This window comes from Aptenodytes forsteri, unplaced genomic scaffold, assembly GCF_000699145.1.
Source record: "Aptenodytes forsteri isolate BGI_AS27 unplaced genomic scaffold, ASM69914v1 Scaffold2, whole genome shotgun sequence".
NCBI classification, from domain to species: Eukaryota; Metazoa; Chordata; class Aves; order Sphenisciformes; family Spheniscidae; genus Aptenodytes; species Aptenodytes forsteri.
Genome location: NW_008795695.1, coordinates 4,739,430 through 4,756,092, shown reverse-complemented (window position 1 = coordinate 4,756,092; position 16,663 = coordinate 4,739,430). Strand labels below are relative to the sequence as shown.

The 16,663-nt window shown below is 41.4% G+C and overlaps 1 protein-coding gene across 2 annotated transcripts in view; it reads left to right on the top strand.

The window, feature by feature from the left end:
- The first annotated feature begins 1,717 nt into the window (after positions 1-1,717).
- The window catches only part of APP (amyloid beta precursor protein), a 194,194-nt gene continuing 179,248 nt past the window's right edge, over positions 1,718-16,663 (top strand). For both annotated transcript variants that reach the window (XM_019473070.1, XM_009282925.2), the window contains exon 1: positions 1,718-1,886. In XM_019473070.1, the coding sequence (XP_019328615.1) occupies positions 1,767-1,886 (120 nt within the window). In that variant the 5' untranslated portion in view covers positions 1,718-1,766. The remainder of the gene's footprint in view (positions 1,887-16,663) is intronic.

Below are 16,663 nucleotides of genomic sequence, written 5' to 3'. Positions count from 1 at the left end.
CATCCCAGTTATTGGAAAAGTCTCTAATTACCCAGTGGAAGGACAGTGATGGCTGACTCTTAAATCATACAGAGCTTATTAGTTCCACAGGAGAAGAGAAATTTAGATAGTAAAGGGAAATCTCTGCCCATAGAAGTGTTCCTGCTTTATTTTTTTTTTTAAATTGCGGTAAGATGTTAACATCTTAATGAAGGCAGGAAAATAAGTGTTCTCTCCTTTTCTAAAAAAAAAAAAACCAAACTTGTTTTAATTGTGGCATTTTAACTTACAGTGCTAAGCTAATGTGTTAGGGTAGTTAGATGTTGACTCCTGCAATGTTTCTTGGTGTGATTTTTTTTTTTTTTTTAATTACTGTAGGCATATAAAATTCATGAAGTTTTTTTGTGTTTGTTTAAACAAAGAGTGGGGGAACTAAGATACGGGGTTTGCATACCTCTTGTAAGACAGTAATTCTGTTTCTTCAGTTTTTCATGAATTTTTAAAATTTTTAATTTTCACATTGAGAAGCTTTCTAGCTAAAAGATTAAGTTAAAAATAGATATTTAAACCCAGTTGCATACTCTGCTGTACCTCGAATGTGACGGGCTCGCCTTTGGAGCGTGAGGGACAGTGGAGAGCCATTGACTTCTCTCTTGAGGAACCTAACCCAAAGAGGAGATTCATCTTTGCGTTCTGTTTGTCAGATGGTAAAACTGAAGCGAGTCCTTTCAGCTTATACCTTCTGAGGTTGGCTACACCAGGGGGCAGAGTGAAAAGAAAGAGCTCTTGACCTGCCTTACTGCTGTGGTCCCATGGGAGGGATTTAAACCAGTGTTGAGGTTTGTGGGGGAGGAGGGTTAAGTTGGTTTATAAATGCAGGTGGGAAGCTCACAGATGTTCCAGAATTGCATTTAATCGGGAAATTGTTGAAGGCAGCTCTGATGTTTGGCTCCGTACCCCAGCAGCGCTTGGGCGTTTGAAGGAGGGAGGCAGCCGGGTGGTGCTGGGCGGCTCGGGGCGTCATGGGGAGCGTGCCTGCGGGAGGAGAGGAGAGGCACTTGGAGTGGCCTGTATTAAGCCTGGGTATTTTAATGCTTGTTCGGGTAGGTGGTATTCTGTAATACTTTGCTGTGAGCAGTCCCATTTTGATAGCACTGCAGCCACTGCATTTTAAGGTTCAGGAAACAAAGCTTAGGTGGAAGCTGCTGGTTTTAACCCACCACCTTTATAAGGCATGATGAAATACAGCCTGCATGCTCAACTCTGAATGAACTAGAGAGGGTCTTGAAAAAAGATACATTGTGAGATATGGTGGGGTTTTTTGTTTGTTTTGTTTTGAAAACTTGTTACTTTTTTGCTAATTGTTAGTGACCCCCCACCCCTCCTCCCCGATATAGCACTAGTATACCAAGTATGTTCAGAAAATTAAATTTCTGTTATTGCACTCCAAGTATGCATGTTGTTCTGTGTTTAGCCCAAGTTGATAAGGTGATCATTTTGGGCCCCAGAAGGATTTTTTTTTACAGCTTTAAACTCTGTGTTATGCTATTGTGTTCTGGATTTCTGTGAAGACCTTATTTACTTTTCTCAAATCTGCCTGAATCAAACAATTTCAGCTTTTGCTGCCATGGGTGGCTAAGCCTAGAGTTTGGTTCAGGCTTGCTTGAGCTGTTCCTGCTTTGGATGGACTGAACTGTCAGATGTGAGATTAAAACTTTTATTTTTCTTTCTCCTCCCAGGTGCCTGCCGATGGAAATGCTGGGTTGTTGGCAGAGCCTCAAATTGCCATGTTCTGTGGGAAACTCAACATGCACATGAACGTGCAGAATGGAAAGTGGGAATCGGACCCCTCCGGCACCAAGACCTGCATCGGGACGAAGGAAGGGATTCTCCAGTACTGCCAGGAAGTAAGTACTGTCCTCGGGAACAACTGCGGTGGTTGTTCTTCTGAAGCACCAAAGTGCAGGCACGTGCTGGAGAGCTGAGTCTGTAGGAACCTTCCCTTTCTTTTTTTTCCTCTTCTGCTCCATTGCGCTTTTGTCCTTTTTAAAGAGGTTCTCCCCAGAGCCTGTTAAAACAGCTTCAAAACCTGGTTGCTGGGGGTCACTGAGGCTGTTTGACAATTTTGTCCCTCTGTCTTCTGCCCTTGGGGGATAATTTTGTATAGTATATGCACAATGAACTTCTTGCTTATAAAGTATTTTGAATAAAGCTGAGGTGACAGTTTATTATTTAAAATGCCCTTGTTCTTTCTGGGTTTTGTATTTGAGAGCAGAAACTTATTACCTGCTCACTTATGTCCTAAGAACAGATTGTGGATCTAATTTTGTTTTGTCTCCATGCTGTGATAGCGTGATAACCTCGTACCAGCGTGTGACAATTTGAAAAGAAAATGCGGATTTCATGCCATGAAACAAAAGGGCACGGCTTGAATCGCTTTAGTCCTTATGTCTTTCTATGCCATCTCTGCCTTTTTTTTTAAGCAGGGGCTATTGCTTATTGGTATAGCAGTAGCTGTTTTGCTTCCTAAATGTCAAACCAATTCCTGTGAAAATGCCTCTTTAGAAAGCAAGATAATTCACTCTTCAGGTTTCTGCTCTCTTAGCATCTTCATTCCTGTTCTTTCACCCGTTGATTGTTCCTTCTGTTTCTTGCAGTGTTTTGTTCAGTTTTTTCTGAATTTCTAGCAATATTCATTTTAAGGAAGAACTTGTCATGGCTATTAAAATTGATTCTTCACCAGTAGCTTTGTCTCTTTACTAGAAGTATTACTTTGTGAAATTCATGGTATTTTTGTTTACCACTAACAAAAATACCAAACCTAACCTACTAGTAAGGTTTCAGAGGTTTCTTCTCGTTTTCCATTGTCTTCTTTGAATTATCTGAATAAAGTCAATTTATGCATAATGAAATTATTGAGGGTGAGAGAAGGAATAAGGAGATGGAAGTAGACAGTCAGTGAATAAAAGTCCACAAGGTAGCAAATCTTTCTAAACTTACAGAAAGAAATATGTGAATTTACAGGAAGTAAGAGTAGAAAGTTCAGGTGGTTTTAAGGCATGAATAGCTCAGTAGGTTGGCAATTCAATTACAAATGCTGCAGGTAGGGAAGGATTCCAGAACAAGGACTGCAAATTGCAAATCTCAGCTGAATGTCAGGTGATTTTGAAATTTTGGGTGGCATTTAAAAAAAAAAAAAAAAAAAAAAAGCCCTCTTAAAAATAAAGTGAAGAGGAAAGCAAAAGCAGTCAGAAGGTAGTAGCCATATACTGTTAGATGACAAAGGGAATAATAAGGAAAGCTGTGACTGCACATAAGGAAAAAATTCTTCGCCATGAAAGTGGCCCTGCTGTGGCACAGGCACCCAGGCAGGCTGTGGAGTCTCCGTCCTTGGAGACTGGGAGAGCTAAACTGAACAAGGGCCAGAGCAATGTGATCTGGCTGAAATGTAAGCCCTGCTTGGAGCAGAGGAAGGTCTAGATGACCTCTGTAGCTCCCTTTTAACCTGAATTTTTTTGAGAGTCTGAAATTTTCTCCCGACTGGAGAAACAGAGGAGAGACCTTCTGTTACTTGTGTTACTAAGGGTAAATATTTAAACTCCAGTGTGATGGATGGTAGCCTTGATTTGTGTGCTGACAGTTCATTAGCTTCATATTAGATGATCGCGTCATGATTTTGGAGTGTCTCTTTAGCTATGGTTAAAAGCATAGCGTAGGGGGTTCTGCCTTGTCGTGGGGCAAGGTGCTGGCGGGTCTACACCCTAAAAATGGGGCGAGCATCTTACTGGTTTTAGTCAATCTACATTATTATGGGTGTGTGATTAAGCAGCGTGCTCTCTTTAACTTCAAGTGAGCAGTTCCGCTGTGCGGATCTGGCTAAAAACCCTTTCCTTGCTGTGCTCACCAGTAGGCTGTTGGTTTGTGGGAAACTGCAGTTGTTCTGGCTGTCCCGCCCGATCCCACACACCTGAGCTGCGCAGTACAACCGGCTGTAGGGCACTGGTATAGAAGGGGCAGGCTGGTCTGGGGTGAAAGAGCATGTGGCATCACCGGGGCTCTGTGTCAGCAGCTGGTGTGGGGGTGGGGAGGAATCATGTGAGCCACTATTTTTTAATACTGGTAATAAATTTAGAAATAGATAGCAAGTGTTAGGAAGGTTGGATCTGCTGACAGCAAGTTAAAGGGACAAGCCACATAGAAGTTGACCCAGCCTGGCAGGGTGGAAAGAAGCTCCCGGTGCAGTGAGACTCTTCTCGGTAGTCTTCCCTGCGCCCGGGTCTGTAGCATGGTGGGCTTTGACTTTGGCCAGGAAAGGGCACTACTGCTTTGCGACTGTTTAACTTTCCCATGACCTGACAAGAGAAGCAGAAGAGTCAGATAAAAGCACCCACTTCTACCAAAGAAATTAATTTATAGAGAAGTGCTAGTAAATGCAACTCAAAATGGCTTCTCAGCTGTGGGGCACACCTTGTTGCTTGATGCTCCAAATATGCTTAGTATCCTGGGAGTAACAAGTGAGGTGGTTTTCCTCTTGCCTTCTGCTGTTTACATAGACAGTGCTTGCTGTCAGGCCCAGGGAATGGGGTAAATTCGTATTTTTCCATTAGCAGGAAGCAATAGGCATCAAGGCTGAGATGTGGTACCTCTAGCATTGGAATAGTATGCCGGTAAAAACCTCCTTCTTGATTACTTTTGCCAAATACGACCTTTTCCTTCCTTTTCTCCTGTTCATGCTGCTTTTTTCCCCAAAAGGAGGACTGCTAATTCTTGGGGTGCTTTTTTTTTTCCTCAGTATAGGCAGAGGCTGAGCGTATGTGCTCTGCTAATCAAGCAGACAGGTACGTTGCCTGAATCTGTGTTCTTCATGCTCTCTGTCACCGTGGCAGCTTCCTTGTTTCTTCGGTCTTGCTGTAGCAGCAGCTGTTAGTACCACTCTGCTGAGGTACTGGGTTTTTTCCCCAGCTTTGAGCAGAGCCCTGAAATGACAGGGAACAAGGGAAGGTAAGACTTTTGCCTGCATCTCCAATGACAAATCTGTCCATCCTGGTTTTTGTTGCAGATACCTTGTGTAGCTCTGCAACCGGCATTGTGATTGTGGCTGTAGTGCAAGAGATGATGCTCTACTGCGGTAGATCCTGTAGAGGTAGCTTATGCACCCAGTTTCTCCTACACCAGGGGCATGTCAAAAGGAGCCAACTGGGCAGAAATTCAATGAGCAAGTACAGTGGAGATCTTGCTCTGTGGCTCCTTGGCTCTAAAATAATACAAGTTTGTACCTTTTATCAGGAAACTCCGGTTAATCCAAAATGATACTCTGTGTAAGCCTCTGGCTTTGTTTTCTTCCATGGAAGGTATCTTAACAAAAAATAAGAAATAAAATCTCCCCTTTCAGCAGCAGAATTTACAAGTAGATGTGTTCCTCGGCCTCCCTAAAAGCTGTTTTAGAGCTTTTCCTGACAATGCCAGGCCAGATGTAGAGCACTGGGCTGGAAGGTGCATGAAGTACAGAAGGGCTTACATTTACTGGGAACCTTGTATCTTTTCCTTGAGATTGTCATCGTTGCCTTTCCTCGTCCACTGCCAGCGTAGGTGGATTTTGAAGTCTTGATGCAGGAAGTAGCAGTAGAGGAGCATTGCAGGGGCAGAAAGGGAGGAACGGGGAATAAGCAGAACCGCCTACATGTTTTAAAGATGTATATCACTTGTTGCTTCGCTTCTTTTGAGTGGGAGCTCAGTGCAGCCCAGGAACTGTCTGGATTTATATTTGGACAACACATCACGGTTTAAAGATGACAAAGCTCAGACCGTACGTTACTTATTTGAAAGGAAATGGAAGATACTTGAGTGCTACCTTCTAACTTCCTTGAGCTCAGTTAAACTCTGCCACTGAAGTCACAAGAAGTGGTTCTGGAAGCAGAGCACATCCATCTCCTCTGCCTTCAAATCTGCACGTTCTTCCTTGTTCAGCCTAAGCTAGTGGCTCTTCTTTTTTTTAAATACAGCAAAATCAAGCTTTCTTGGGTGGAATGAGATGCTGGTTAGAGAAGTACAATTTACTAGTGGTATCTTTTAATCTCAAACGAGCTAGCATGCCACTATATTAATTGTATCCGTTATTGAAAAGTAGAAGGGCATAGGCCTGATCTGCAAACAGCTGTCAAATGCAAGTGCTGCAGGTGCTAGAGCAATGTTGCATAAATGTAAATGGAGTGGTTACACCTGTGTGTATGCCAAAATCCTTAACGTGTTGTGAGTGTACTAGCTGACACTTCAAATCAAGCCATCGGTCAGTCTAGTCCTGCTGCTGACACTGCAGTACCAGCTGTTTCAGAGGGATGCTGGAAAAACCCTGCCATACAAAATTACTGGGTAACTAGCCCCCTGGGGAAAGTTTCTTCCTAACAGCCCCTGATGGGTGGTTAGCTGATGTCCTAAAACAGGTGGGGACCACTGCTCCTGGATTTTGCTTTTTGTTGTTTTGTGGAAGAAACCAGGTACCCCTACCCACACATGTTCAAGCACTGGCGTGGCACGTTACTGTTGAAGGAAGGTGTGTTTCGGAGCAGGCTGTGCTCGTGCTGGAGGCCTGTCAGCTCCTTGTCTTGCTAAACAGTTTTCATAAAACCGATCCGGAGCCTGCCCTTTGGCAAAGTATGTGTTTTCAGAGTCACATGAATATGTAGAGTAGGAAGTTAATTTAGGTGTGCTCAGTTCCCTGTTTAAACAGAATGAGTGTTCAGATGGAAGATATTGGTGTATGTTTTACTATATTAACAATTTCGAACAGCTACTATGTGCTGAATTTTATGTCTAGTAATTAGGATACATTATATGAGTTCCTTGAAGGACTGAAATTATTTTGCCGTCTGTGCTGAACTCATGTCCAAAATGAATTGTAAAACCAACACTCACAGCTGGCAAAAATTTCATTTTGTCTAATGCATGTTTTTTTTCCCCACTTAGTTTCATTTGGAGGTGTTCATTTCCATTTTAAGTATGCATGGAGTTGAACAGAATGGAAAGGAATGGTTCTCAAAATTGGGTGGTTTTTTTCCAAGACCAAACCAAAACTACAGTAAAACTAGTTTGGGTCTGGATATCACGTGCATGGTTGAGCAGATGGAGTGTAAACCCCGGAGCCTGGCGATCTAGCTGCGCCGTGTAATCAGCAGCTGGCTTGCTGCAAGATCTTTGGCTGGGTGCTTAGAATAACTTTCAGATGTAGAATATATGTTGGCTTTGGCAAGTGTTATACCTGGCATCGCTGAAACCACATCATGACTGCTTGGTTTCTTTTGTAAAGTCATGACATGTGTCCGTGTTCTTTCTAAACATCATTGAGATCCATGAGCATCTTGCACTGAATGTCTATTTTTGCAGAAGTCCTCCCCAGAAATAAAAAAATTAATTATAAATGCACACTGCTATGCTCTTAACTATATTTTTGTGTTACGTGGAGCAGAAAATAGTAGGGTAAATTCAGATAACAGATAATTCATTATAACTGTTGACAGAACAGTGTTGACATTTCTAATCTCTAATCATAATACTTCCAGAAAGGATGATCTTGTCATTTGCTCAAATCTTCTGTGTTTATGCCACGTGTTTAGGTAAGCTGCAGGTGAAACCCAAAGCCACTTCTTAGCCAGATCCAGTACAAGCTGGAATGTGACCATAATAAGGTTTTGACGTTAACTCACCCCACAACCTCTGGCTTCAAAGTAGTCCTCAAGTCCCCTGTTTTGTAGATGGGCCAAAAGGGCCATCAAACAACTGCCCCATCTTCATTTTTATTTACTTGCTTGGCTCCCTACTGCCATCATCTCTAATAATCCTTCCGTGCTTGTTGCCCTGGGGCCCACGCCAGGCAGAAGCAGGCAGGCAGGACTGATGGCAGCGGTTCCCTCCCTCTCTAGTCTTTGTCCTTGTTGAGAGCTTCTAGAGATTTGTTAAAGGGTTTGTTGAACTGGCAGGGATGCTGAAGATTTAAAAAGAAAAAAATAGTTTGGCCTTTTCTTTTGAGAAGAGAATTTGAGACACAATGAAAATGGTCTTGCTGCTTTGATAATGGTTTCTCTCCATGTTACCTTGTCATTTTCATCCTAATATGAATTGTTGTTTTTATCTAGGCTGCATAATGTGCTCTTTCTAGTTTCTCAAACCAAATAGCCACTGTATTGAAGAAGAAAATTAATTTTAAACCTGCGCTGCTTTAAATTCATCAGCTTAAAAAGCCATACATTTTGCTCTGAGGAAAAAGATCCACGTAATGAAACAGCATGGAAAACATACAGATTTTTGGCAGCACAGACTGTCCTTAAAAACAAATGACATTTTCAAGGCAACTGTGTGTTGGTATACTCTGAGATGTGCACAGTCATGCTTAAAAGTTTGGGTGAACAGTATCTCAGCACTCTTTGGATTGATTATTGAGGTCTTTTGTTTTACTTAGCTTTTGGTCCACAGCAAAAGTTGAATTAGTTCACTCTGTCTGCCAGTGCTTAAATCTCATTTGCTTCAATGAAGGCTTAGATTTTGGAAATATAGGGTCTACTACTGATGTTATATTTATCCTCCAGTTAAACCTTGGTATGCTCACCATATAACCTTCTTGAGAAAGAAGACTGGGCTTTTTAGCCCTGGCTGTAGTCTACCATTTAAATATATTTCAAATCAAGTGACTAATAAAACTTGGAGCATATGTTGCGAGATAATGCCTGCCTTTCTTTTGTTCATAATAAAAAGATCCTCTCTCATTTTTTTCCCTACATAGACCTTTTTTTGCATGTCTCGAAAAGAAATGAAATGAAAAACATCAGGATCTTAGTATGTTGCTGCTTTTATGATAAATTTTCCAACTCCTTTTGAAGTAACGTGTTTTTCTTGTGGAAGGAGGGTGCTTCTGCTTTGAGGCTGAGGGAGGAAAAAGGATGAAAACGGAGTAGGATTGTCTGCATAAATATATATTTAGGTAAATGTGTACTGCGGTGTTTAATGAAGCTGTGATGCTCCATTTTCCCCTAGATTAATTTTGAATTTCACAGATATGATGGACTAGATAAATGGCTCAACTTTATCGGCGGGTTCCACCAGCATAACGTTTGTGCCAGGAATACGATTGGTTCTTCTGTCCTTCTAAAATATATGAATGCAATGGCTGTATGCAGGGTAGTCCTATTGCCTTTTTTGGTTCATAGTTGAACTAGCAGACAACCATTTAGCATGTGATCAAGATGTCAGAAGACGTTTGCTGAATTGGAGGTATAAAAGACAAGATGAAAACGTTTTGCATTAGCATCAGCATGCTGGGCTCTGTGGTTTGCTCCTTAAGGTTACAAAAGGACCAGCTAACCACGCTTGCACAAGTCTCTCAGTGCGCCTAGGGAAGGGAGCGAAGCTCGACTGGCCCAACTTTTGACCTTATTGAAGCCTAAGAAACTTCCGAGAGGGCTGTGGAGTGTTGCATGTGGTCTGTAGAGATGTTACCTCTCCTGCACCTGTGATGTTGCATGGAAGGTGTCCTGGTGGGGACAACACAGCAGACCTCTACTGCTGTGTTTCACCATTCTTTTTTCCTTCTTACATACAGAGTTATCGTAGTAAGCTGTCTGCTATTTTCTTTACAGATACATCTCCCAAACATCGTACACTGCGTAGCTCTGAGATGGACTGGTAGCAGCTGTTCCTTAAATAAATAACATTGTAAGCCTAAGAAGTACTAGCCGTAAAGTGTGATGATTACCTTAAGTAAAGAAAAATCTATTATAAATATACAGCTGTTACATTTCAGCCCTTTTGAGGAGGAAATGCCCATGCTAATCTACTTTCTTTTCCTCCAGCTTTTCAGACCATGCTTGCATGGACATTTCTGTCTGGTACAGATCTGTCCCACTTCTGCTGAAGTTATCCTGGGTCCCCTTTAACTCCTGGCAGTTTCCACTCTGAGGCAGTTTTTATTCTTGGGGAGGGATGTTTTCAGAAGTAGGTCAGTTCCTTGATCCAGCTTCTGTGTTAGCGTTGACTCGTGGAGAAGTGTTAGCAGTAAATGGACAAGGGATGGAATAAGGCAGGAATCATGCCCTGGCAATCTCAGACTTGTGTCCCATTAAAGGCACTGAAACCGCAGCCCTAGCATCTGCGAGTGTACTTCTGCAGATGGATGGGTGCCAGTGGGACTCCTTCTTGGGACTGGTGCTCCTGAGAGCTGAGAGGCTACTAGCAGGATTTGGGTGTTTGGGTGGATTTGAGTGTTTAGGGGTTTCAGGTCTTTTGGGTCTTCATTATGTCTCTGTGCATGACTGGGTGTATGTGTGAATAGGTAGTATGCTTGGTGGCATCCCATATTTTTTGGGTCATCCGCATCCCTTATGGATGGCTCTATAGTTTTTCTGGGCTGTATCTTATTGCTTTTTCTTGTGGTGGTAATGTTACTCTCTTCTGGGGGTTTTCTTTCTTTTTCTTTTCTTGGGGGGCAGGTTTCTTTTTTTCCTCTTGTCCCCGCCCCCGTTTCACCCTCATCCATCTACTTTGAAATATATGGAAATCAGAAAGATTGACTACAGATGTGTTTATTTCACTGTAACGGTGCATATGAAGCTTATTAGTAGCAGGCAGCGGGCTGATCTGTCTAGATTGGTAGCACAGAATAGGTTCATGTTCAGAAGTCTGTCTTTGCAAGTAAAAGGGCATTATGCACATATTTTCAGTTGTCAGTTCTGCAGGCAAAAACAAAAAAGGGAAGGACAGTTTCTCTCACTCCATAGCTTTGAAGCTGTCAGGAAGGTGATGCTTGCTTGAATTCATAGCAGGGCAATGCCCCAAGGTTGGATGGAGGAAATATTTCTTGATTTCTGGGACATTCCACTTTTTCCCAAGCAGTTTATTACCACCGCTTTCTAATTCATACGGCGGCATTATCATCCGGTTAGCCTTTATCCAATTAAAATTATTTAGTACTGTACTGAGTGCCTGCTTTAATTTTCCAAATACTGTATACCTCTGGCTAATAAAAAAATCCCACTGATAATCTTTTTTTATAGATGTGTGCTCCTTACAGAATATTGTTCTAGATGGTTGTGGATTAATTATAATTTATAATCATGGAGAGGTTTCTGAATATCTGGCCAACTATTGATGGCTTTATCCATCTTTTTCCTTTATATACATATAGCATGGGGTTTTTAATAATTTAAACAGAATTTTAGCTGCTAATTTTCTTTTTTTTTTTTTTCTTCCCCTCAAGTGGGGTGAGAATTTCACTCAAGGGGTGTTACTGCAAATTGCTAATGAAAAAGTTGGAAAGGTGAGGATTTTAGATTTTTAGGTTTTTTTCAGCGCTCTTGAGGTATCTGGCTTAATGTTGAGACTGAAAACAGACCATTGGATTTAAGTTCCCTAAGACTATTCCAGATTGTTATGAGGCCTTAAGGTGAATCCTTGCTAGGGAAAGGGAAAGTGTCCTCCTTTTTAGCTAAGACAGGAGATACTGATACTAGAAAGATACTGTTTAGTGTTTAGAAGATGCATCACAATATCTGTTAAAACATCAACTTTGCATTTTGTGAGTGCCAATAGCTGTTGCATATATTAACATAAAAAAAAGGAAAATTACTTGTACAGCAATGACAATACCATGTTTAAATTTTTTCTTCTGTCTGGATATGAGTATTGACACATGAATACTGTTAATCTGGATATGAGGAAATATGGTCTGATGCAAAATTTTTTCTTGCTGGCATAGTTTCTCTTTCTATAAATACCATTGTAGGTCAGAAAAGCACTGACCCCGTGGAAATTTAATGATATGCAAGATGTCCAATTCCAGCTGTCTGAAGAAACCACACAATGTTTCTATTAGAATGTTAACCAATGCAACTTAATTGATTTGGTTCTTATCCTAAGTCATATGTCGTCTTGAAGAACAGTGATAACTAAGCATTTATAAAACACCTGATTTCTTCCATTCATTACTCACTTCTTCCACTTGGCCTGGGAAGATAGCTCTGCCAAAGAGTTGCGGTTAATAAATGGCTTCTTTGTAAACTCAACTTCTGAGTTGCACATGGGGAAACTATTGTTTTTTGAGGCAGTATCAAGATAGAATAGAATCATAGAATAGTTTGGGTTGGAAGTGACCTTTAAAGGTCATCTTTAGTATTTTTTGCCTTTCCTTCTTTGAACCAATTACAGACTTTAAAAAAGAATGGTAAATTTGATTTTGATGAGTATTCCTTTAAACATCTGTGAAGTGTTGCAGCTAACGTTGCTTGTCCCAGTTCCCACACAGCTTGGCAAGTCTGTACGCTCCATCTAAGAACAAAAAAAATCAGAAGAGATCATCCAAGAAGCCCAAATTACATTTATGCTTCTAAACAAGGAACCTAAGGGGATTTGATAAGACTGAACTTATTAAAGCTAAACTTGTAATACCATATAAGTTAGTACATGTGTACTTTTTAGTATTTTAGAGGAGACTGTCATAGAAGCTCTCATTTTGAGCTATTGCAGAGAACACATCAGTGGATATGCTAATAGGCGATTTCTTGCTGAGGTCTGGTAGATGGCTTTTAAGGTTTTGATGCCAGTACAGATCAGAGCTGCTCTGTTGAGCAGTATTGTGATGTTTTCCTATCACCGTTTCATTCATCTACCTGAGGCGTTTCATACAAGAGCACCGCTCTGGTTTGGAGCAACGTGGTGGACCGAGAAGTCTCCCGATTTCAGCCAGGTTCAAAATTCCTGAATGTCCCCACTTTTTTGCATACTTTTAATTTTGGCACCTTGAGCTGTTGTAGCTTAAGATCTATAGCAAGAACAAACAGTCTCTCCTATGAGACGGTCAGATTGTGTGAGCTAATTTTAGAGTTTCTTACCAAACTAACAGGAGTGCTGCTACAGAGCGGTTTAGCAGAAGCGTTGAGCTAAAGCGGTACATGCTGTTCCAGAAAGAGTCAGTTTTCTTCCCCTCCTCCTCCTCTTTTCTGCTCTGCCAGATTTTAGCATGTGTCTGATCTTGCGATGAGATTTAGGGAGCTGAACTGGCACAAAGCTAACTCCTGCAAACAAACAGAAAAAAGGGCGACCTGACTCACTGAGGGTCAGATGAGCTGGAGTGCTAACGTGGGAGAGGTGGAAGGGGAAGGCAGGACTTTCCCTTCTTATGGCAGCTGACCAGAGGATGGCTTTGCTATGGTGTTTGAACAGCCTGGGAAGGAGAAGCTTTTTAGATATTTCTGAAGGCACTACATCTTTCTGCCTCTTGGTCCTGTGTGTTTTCAGAAGAACATACCCAGTTAATACCTGAATTTCCCCAGCAAATTTTCTCTGGCGATAGATAACATGAACAATTTAAATGGGAAAAAAAGGATGTTATTAGGTCTAGAAGACAGATGTCCAATCAAGCCTATAAAGAAGAGCAGGCCACATGTTAATCAGAGATGCAAATGTGGCTCCATGATTTAATTTTGGGCAGCAGCAGGAACATAAGTGGAGAGCAAATAGATTCAAAATACCAGAATCTGTGCAGAAAAGGAGAGGAAAGAAGGCAGGTGAAAATAAAGAAATGTGAAGAAGGCTGGTATTTTTAGGCAGGATGATGACAGCAGGAAGGACAGAGAATTGACAGATGAATGAAAGACTGAGAAATTTGATGTATCTTTGTAGTGGTTATCCGATCTGAAATTTAGTTTTCTTGGGTCATTTGCTAAACTCTTCTTCCACAGGCCTGCCATAACTTTTTTGAGAAAAAGGATATGGACCCTCCATCTCAAATGTCAAGTCCCAGCTGCTGCTGGTTTTGCTGTTGCTTTTGCTTCTGCCAGGGTTTTGCAGCTGGACGTGAAGGAGGAGTGGCTGCGCTCAGGAGCATCAGTCTCACGTGCTGTTTTCTAAGATTAGGGTTCTTTGTTGCTGTTGTTCAACAAACTAGGATCCTGTCTTAAGCATAATGCAGAAGTGGATTCGATATTTGCAAATTAATGGGATGTATTAATTTATCACATTGTGTAGCCGTGTCATAGAATTTCTTGTGGGAGAAGCGCTGGGCTGTCTTATGGGGTGTTAGAGGGTCAGCCTGGCGGTTGTCACAGGGCTGCACCAACAGATCAGTGCAAAACTGCTCACACTGCGCTAGGAGTCCTTACATTGACTTCGCTGCTTAGATTAGTCTTTGGAGAAGGAACTTCAGTCTAGTTTAATGTCTCACTTCCATGAGTACTAAGGAAATTAAAGCTTATCTCTGAAACAGTTACCCTGCTAAACAATGGGAACTGCTAAGCCGCAGAGCGCAGTGATAAAGTAGATTGCATCATAACATAATCCTGAAGATAAGAGCATTTAAAGCGTTGATCTGCTTTTTACATTTCTGAAAGTTTCAACAGAAGCGTAGGTGTGGTTCTGCCAGGCGAGAAGTAATCTCTCCCAGGATGAGCCGAGGCAGTACGAGTGTTAAGGATTTTTTGTTTCTTCTTTCATCAGTTTGAAAATCCTTTCCATCAAGAAGTACTGGATTGGAATGGTCAAACTTGATATATTTATTTTTACTTCAGTCCAATTCAGTGAACTTAGTTCCTGTTGGAGAAAGGGTGCCAAAAATAATTTTAAATTAAATGTGTTGTTTGCCAGCCTTACTGTGAAACAAAAGTAAAAGAAGGAGACATACGATTAATATTAAAAGTAAGTATGATAACTTAAGTTCTTTCTGGATTTTGAAGAATTGGCAAATTGGAGGATCATGCAAGAACAAAAATTATTTGATTGTATTACTGCCACCTGAGTTGCGATTACCATGATGACTCTGAATGTACCTGTTTCTGTACCAATTAATACAAAAAATAAGTTTTTCTGCTTGGCTACTATTCATTATGCCAATCTGTTAAATACTGTTGTAGTAAACACTTGTGATGATGAAGGGCAAGTCAGTTTGATGCCAAAGGTTATTTGATAGTACTTGTAAAATAGTACTTGAAGCCCCTTTCTTGTTATTCTTTCCTTGACTCCTTTGCTGAGCTTTCCTACACAGACTGTCCTTTTCTTGAGGTGCTTTGAGCTTGTTTAGTTGGATGCAGCCATAACAATTGCATGTTAATGAGTTGCCTCAAGCAACTGGTTAATTGAGGAATTGTTACACAGTGAACAAGGAGAGATGATACTAGACTGGTAGACTCCATCAGCGCCAGTGGGTGTACTCAGCATGTAGTGTCATCTTCTGGGCATTCGTAGATTCTGTTTTCTTAGCTTCAGAATTGGAAATGTTAATCTGCATCATGCTAAGACTTCCTTCCCCCCTGCCCGCCGCGCAAGCCACCCCAAGCAGTAAGAGTAGAGTAAAGGAGGGTTTTCATATACTGTTTCCTCTGTGAAAGGTATTTGTGTACCTGCCTGGTAGGGCTCTGTTAGAGAGACTTGCTCTTCATCTGTGCAAAGGCCGCTGATGTCCAGCACGGGAATAACTGAATACTCGGGCAGGAAGAGTATTCTGCTCTCTCAATTAGCTTTTTTTAAAGAATATTCAACCAGGGTCACACTTTCTTCCCTGATTTTTAATGTTACCATACCATTAGCCCAGCATATCTTAAAAAAAAAAACAATCAGCAAGACAGGAAAACAGCTTGAGAATGCCAGCAGTCAGGAATGGCTGAATTTGCAGTCTGAAACCAAAGTCTTGTTAACACAGTAGAGCATTTTTTATGGTCATGTCTTCGTATTTCTGTGGAGTGGAGTTGGTGCTAAGCTCTTAAAAATGATGGAAGTATTTACCTATTCCCCCCATGTACTTGGAGATGGTAGAAACTGGTTTTGTATCATGTTTTGGGACCACCTAACTGAGCTAGTGTGGTTCGGATTTCAAGTAACAGAGCAGTTTACCCAGGGTAGGAGTCACAGTTTGGCAAGTAGTTGTGTCATGCTGTCAGCAACCTGTTAACACTGTAACTCATGTTAAGTAGACATCATTTTTTTCATTTCGTGTTGAAAGCCTGATTCATACAGTACATGGACTGAGAATGCATGGTGATATTTGCCCTTTCGACCCTGTGACAGTATCTGGCTGAGATGGGTGCTCTTTGCTCTTGGCCTGGGTGTTTGCCCATTGTGCGAGCGGGTTGGGAGATCTGCTGGCAAGATGCATGGTGCAGAGGAACATGTGCACGGGCATGTTCCAGCTGCACAGTGTTTTGGATTGGGAAGCAGATGCAGGATTACAGTCCTCTTGCTCTGTCCTTTAAAATTCAGGATCGACACATCTCATTCATAATTGACTTGGACTTTTTGATTTTATTCTAACACTTCCATTGCTCAGCATGCCTTTGAGCACTTGGAAATGCACATCCTGTTTCTGCTTGAGAATAAGGTCTTATGTATATTGGCATGGAAGTTTTGTTGGATAGGATTGGACTTAATGTTATGCCACAACACTGTTGTTCTCTAGGGATTAACATCACTGTGGTCAATTGAGTCATTGGGAGCAATTTGAAGTGCTTCTGGTTTCTCCATTTGGCAACCATCCTAATCCTCTTGAGATTGTTCTTTTGTAGGAGAAGAAAAAAAAAAACTTTTCATTTTTTTGGCTTTCTTTGAGTTGGTGGATTCAATCTTTCTGTTAGAGAAGTCGGTGTCAGGGTTCCCATTGACTTCAGTGGAGCATGCAGTACAAGGCCTCAAAAAATGTTTTGCCATCTGTGTGGGA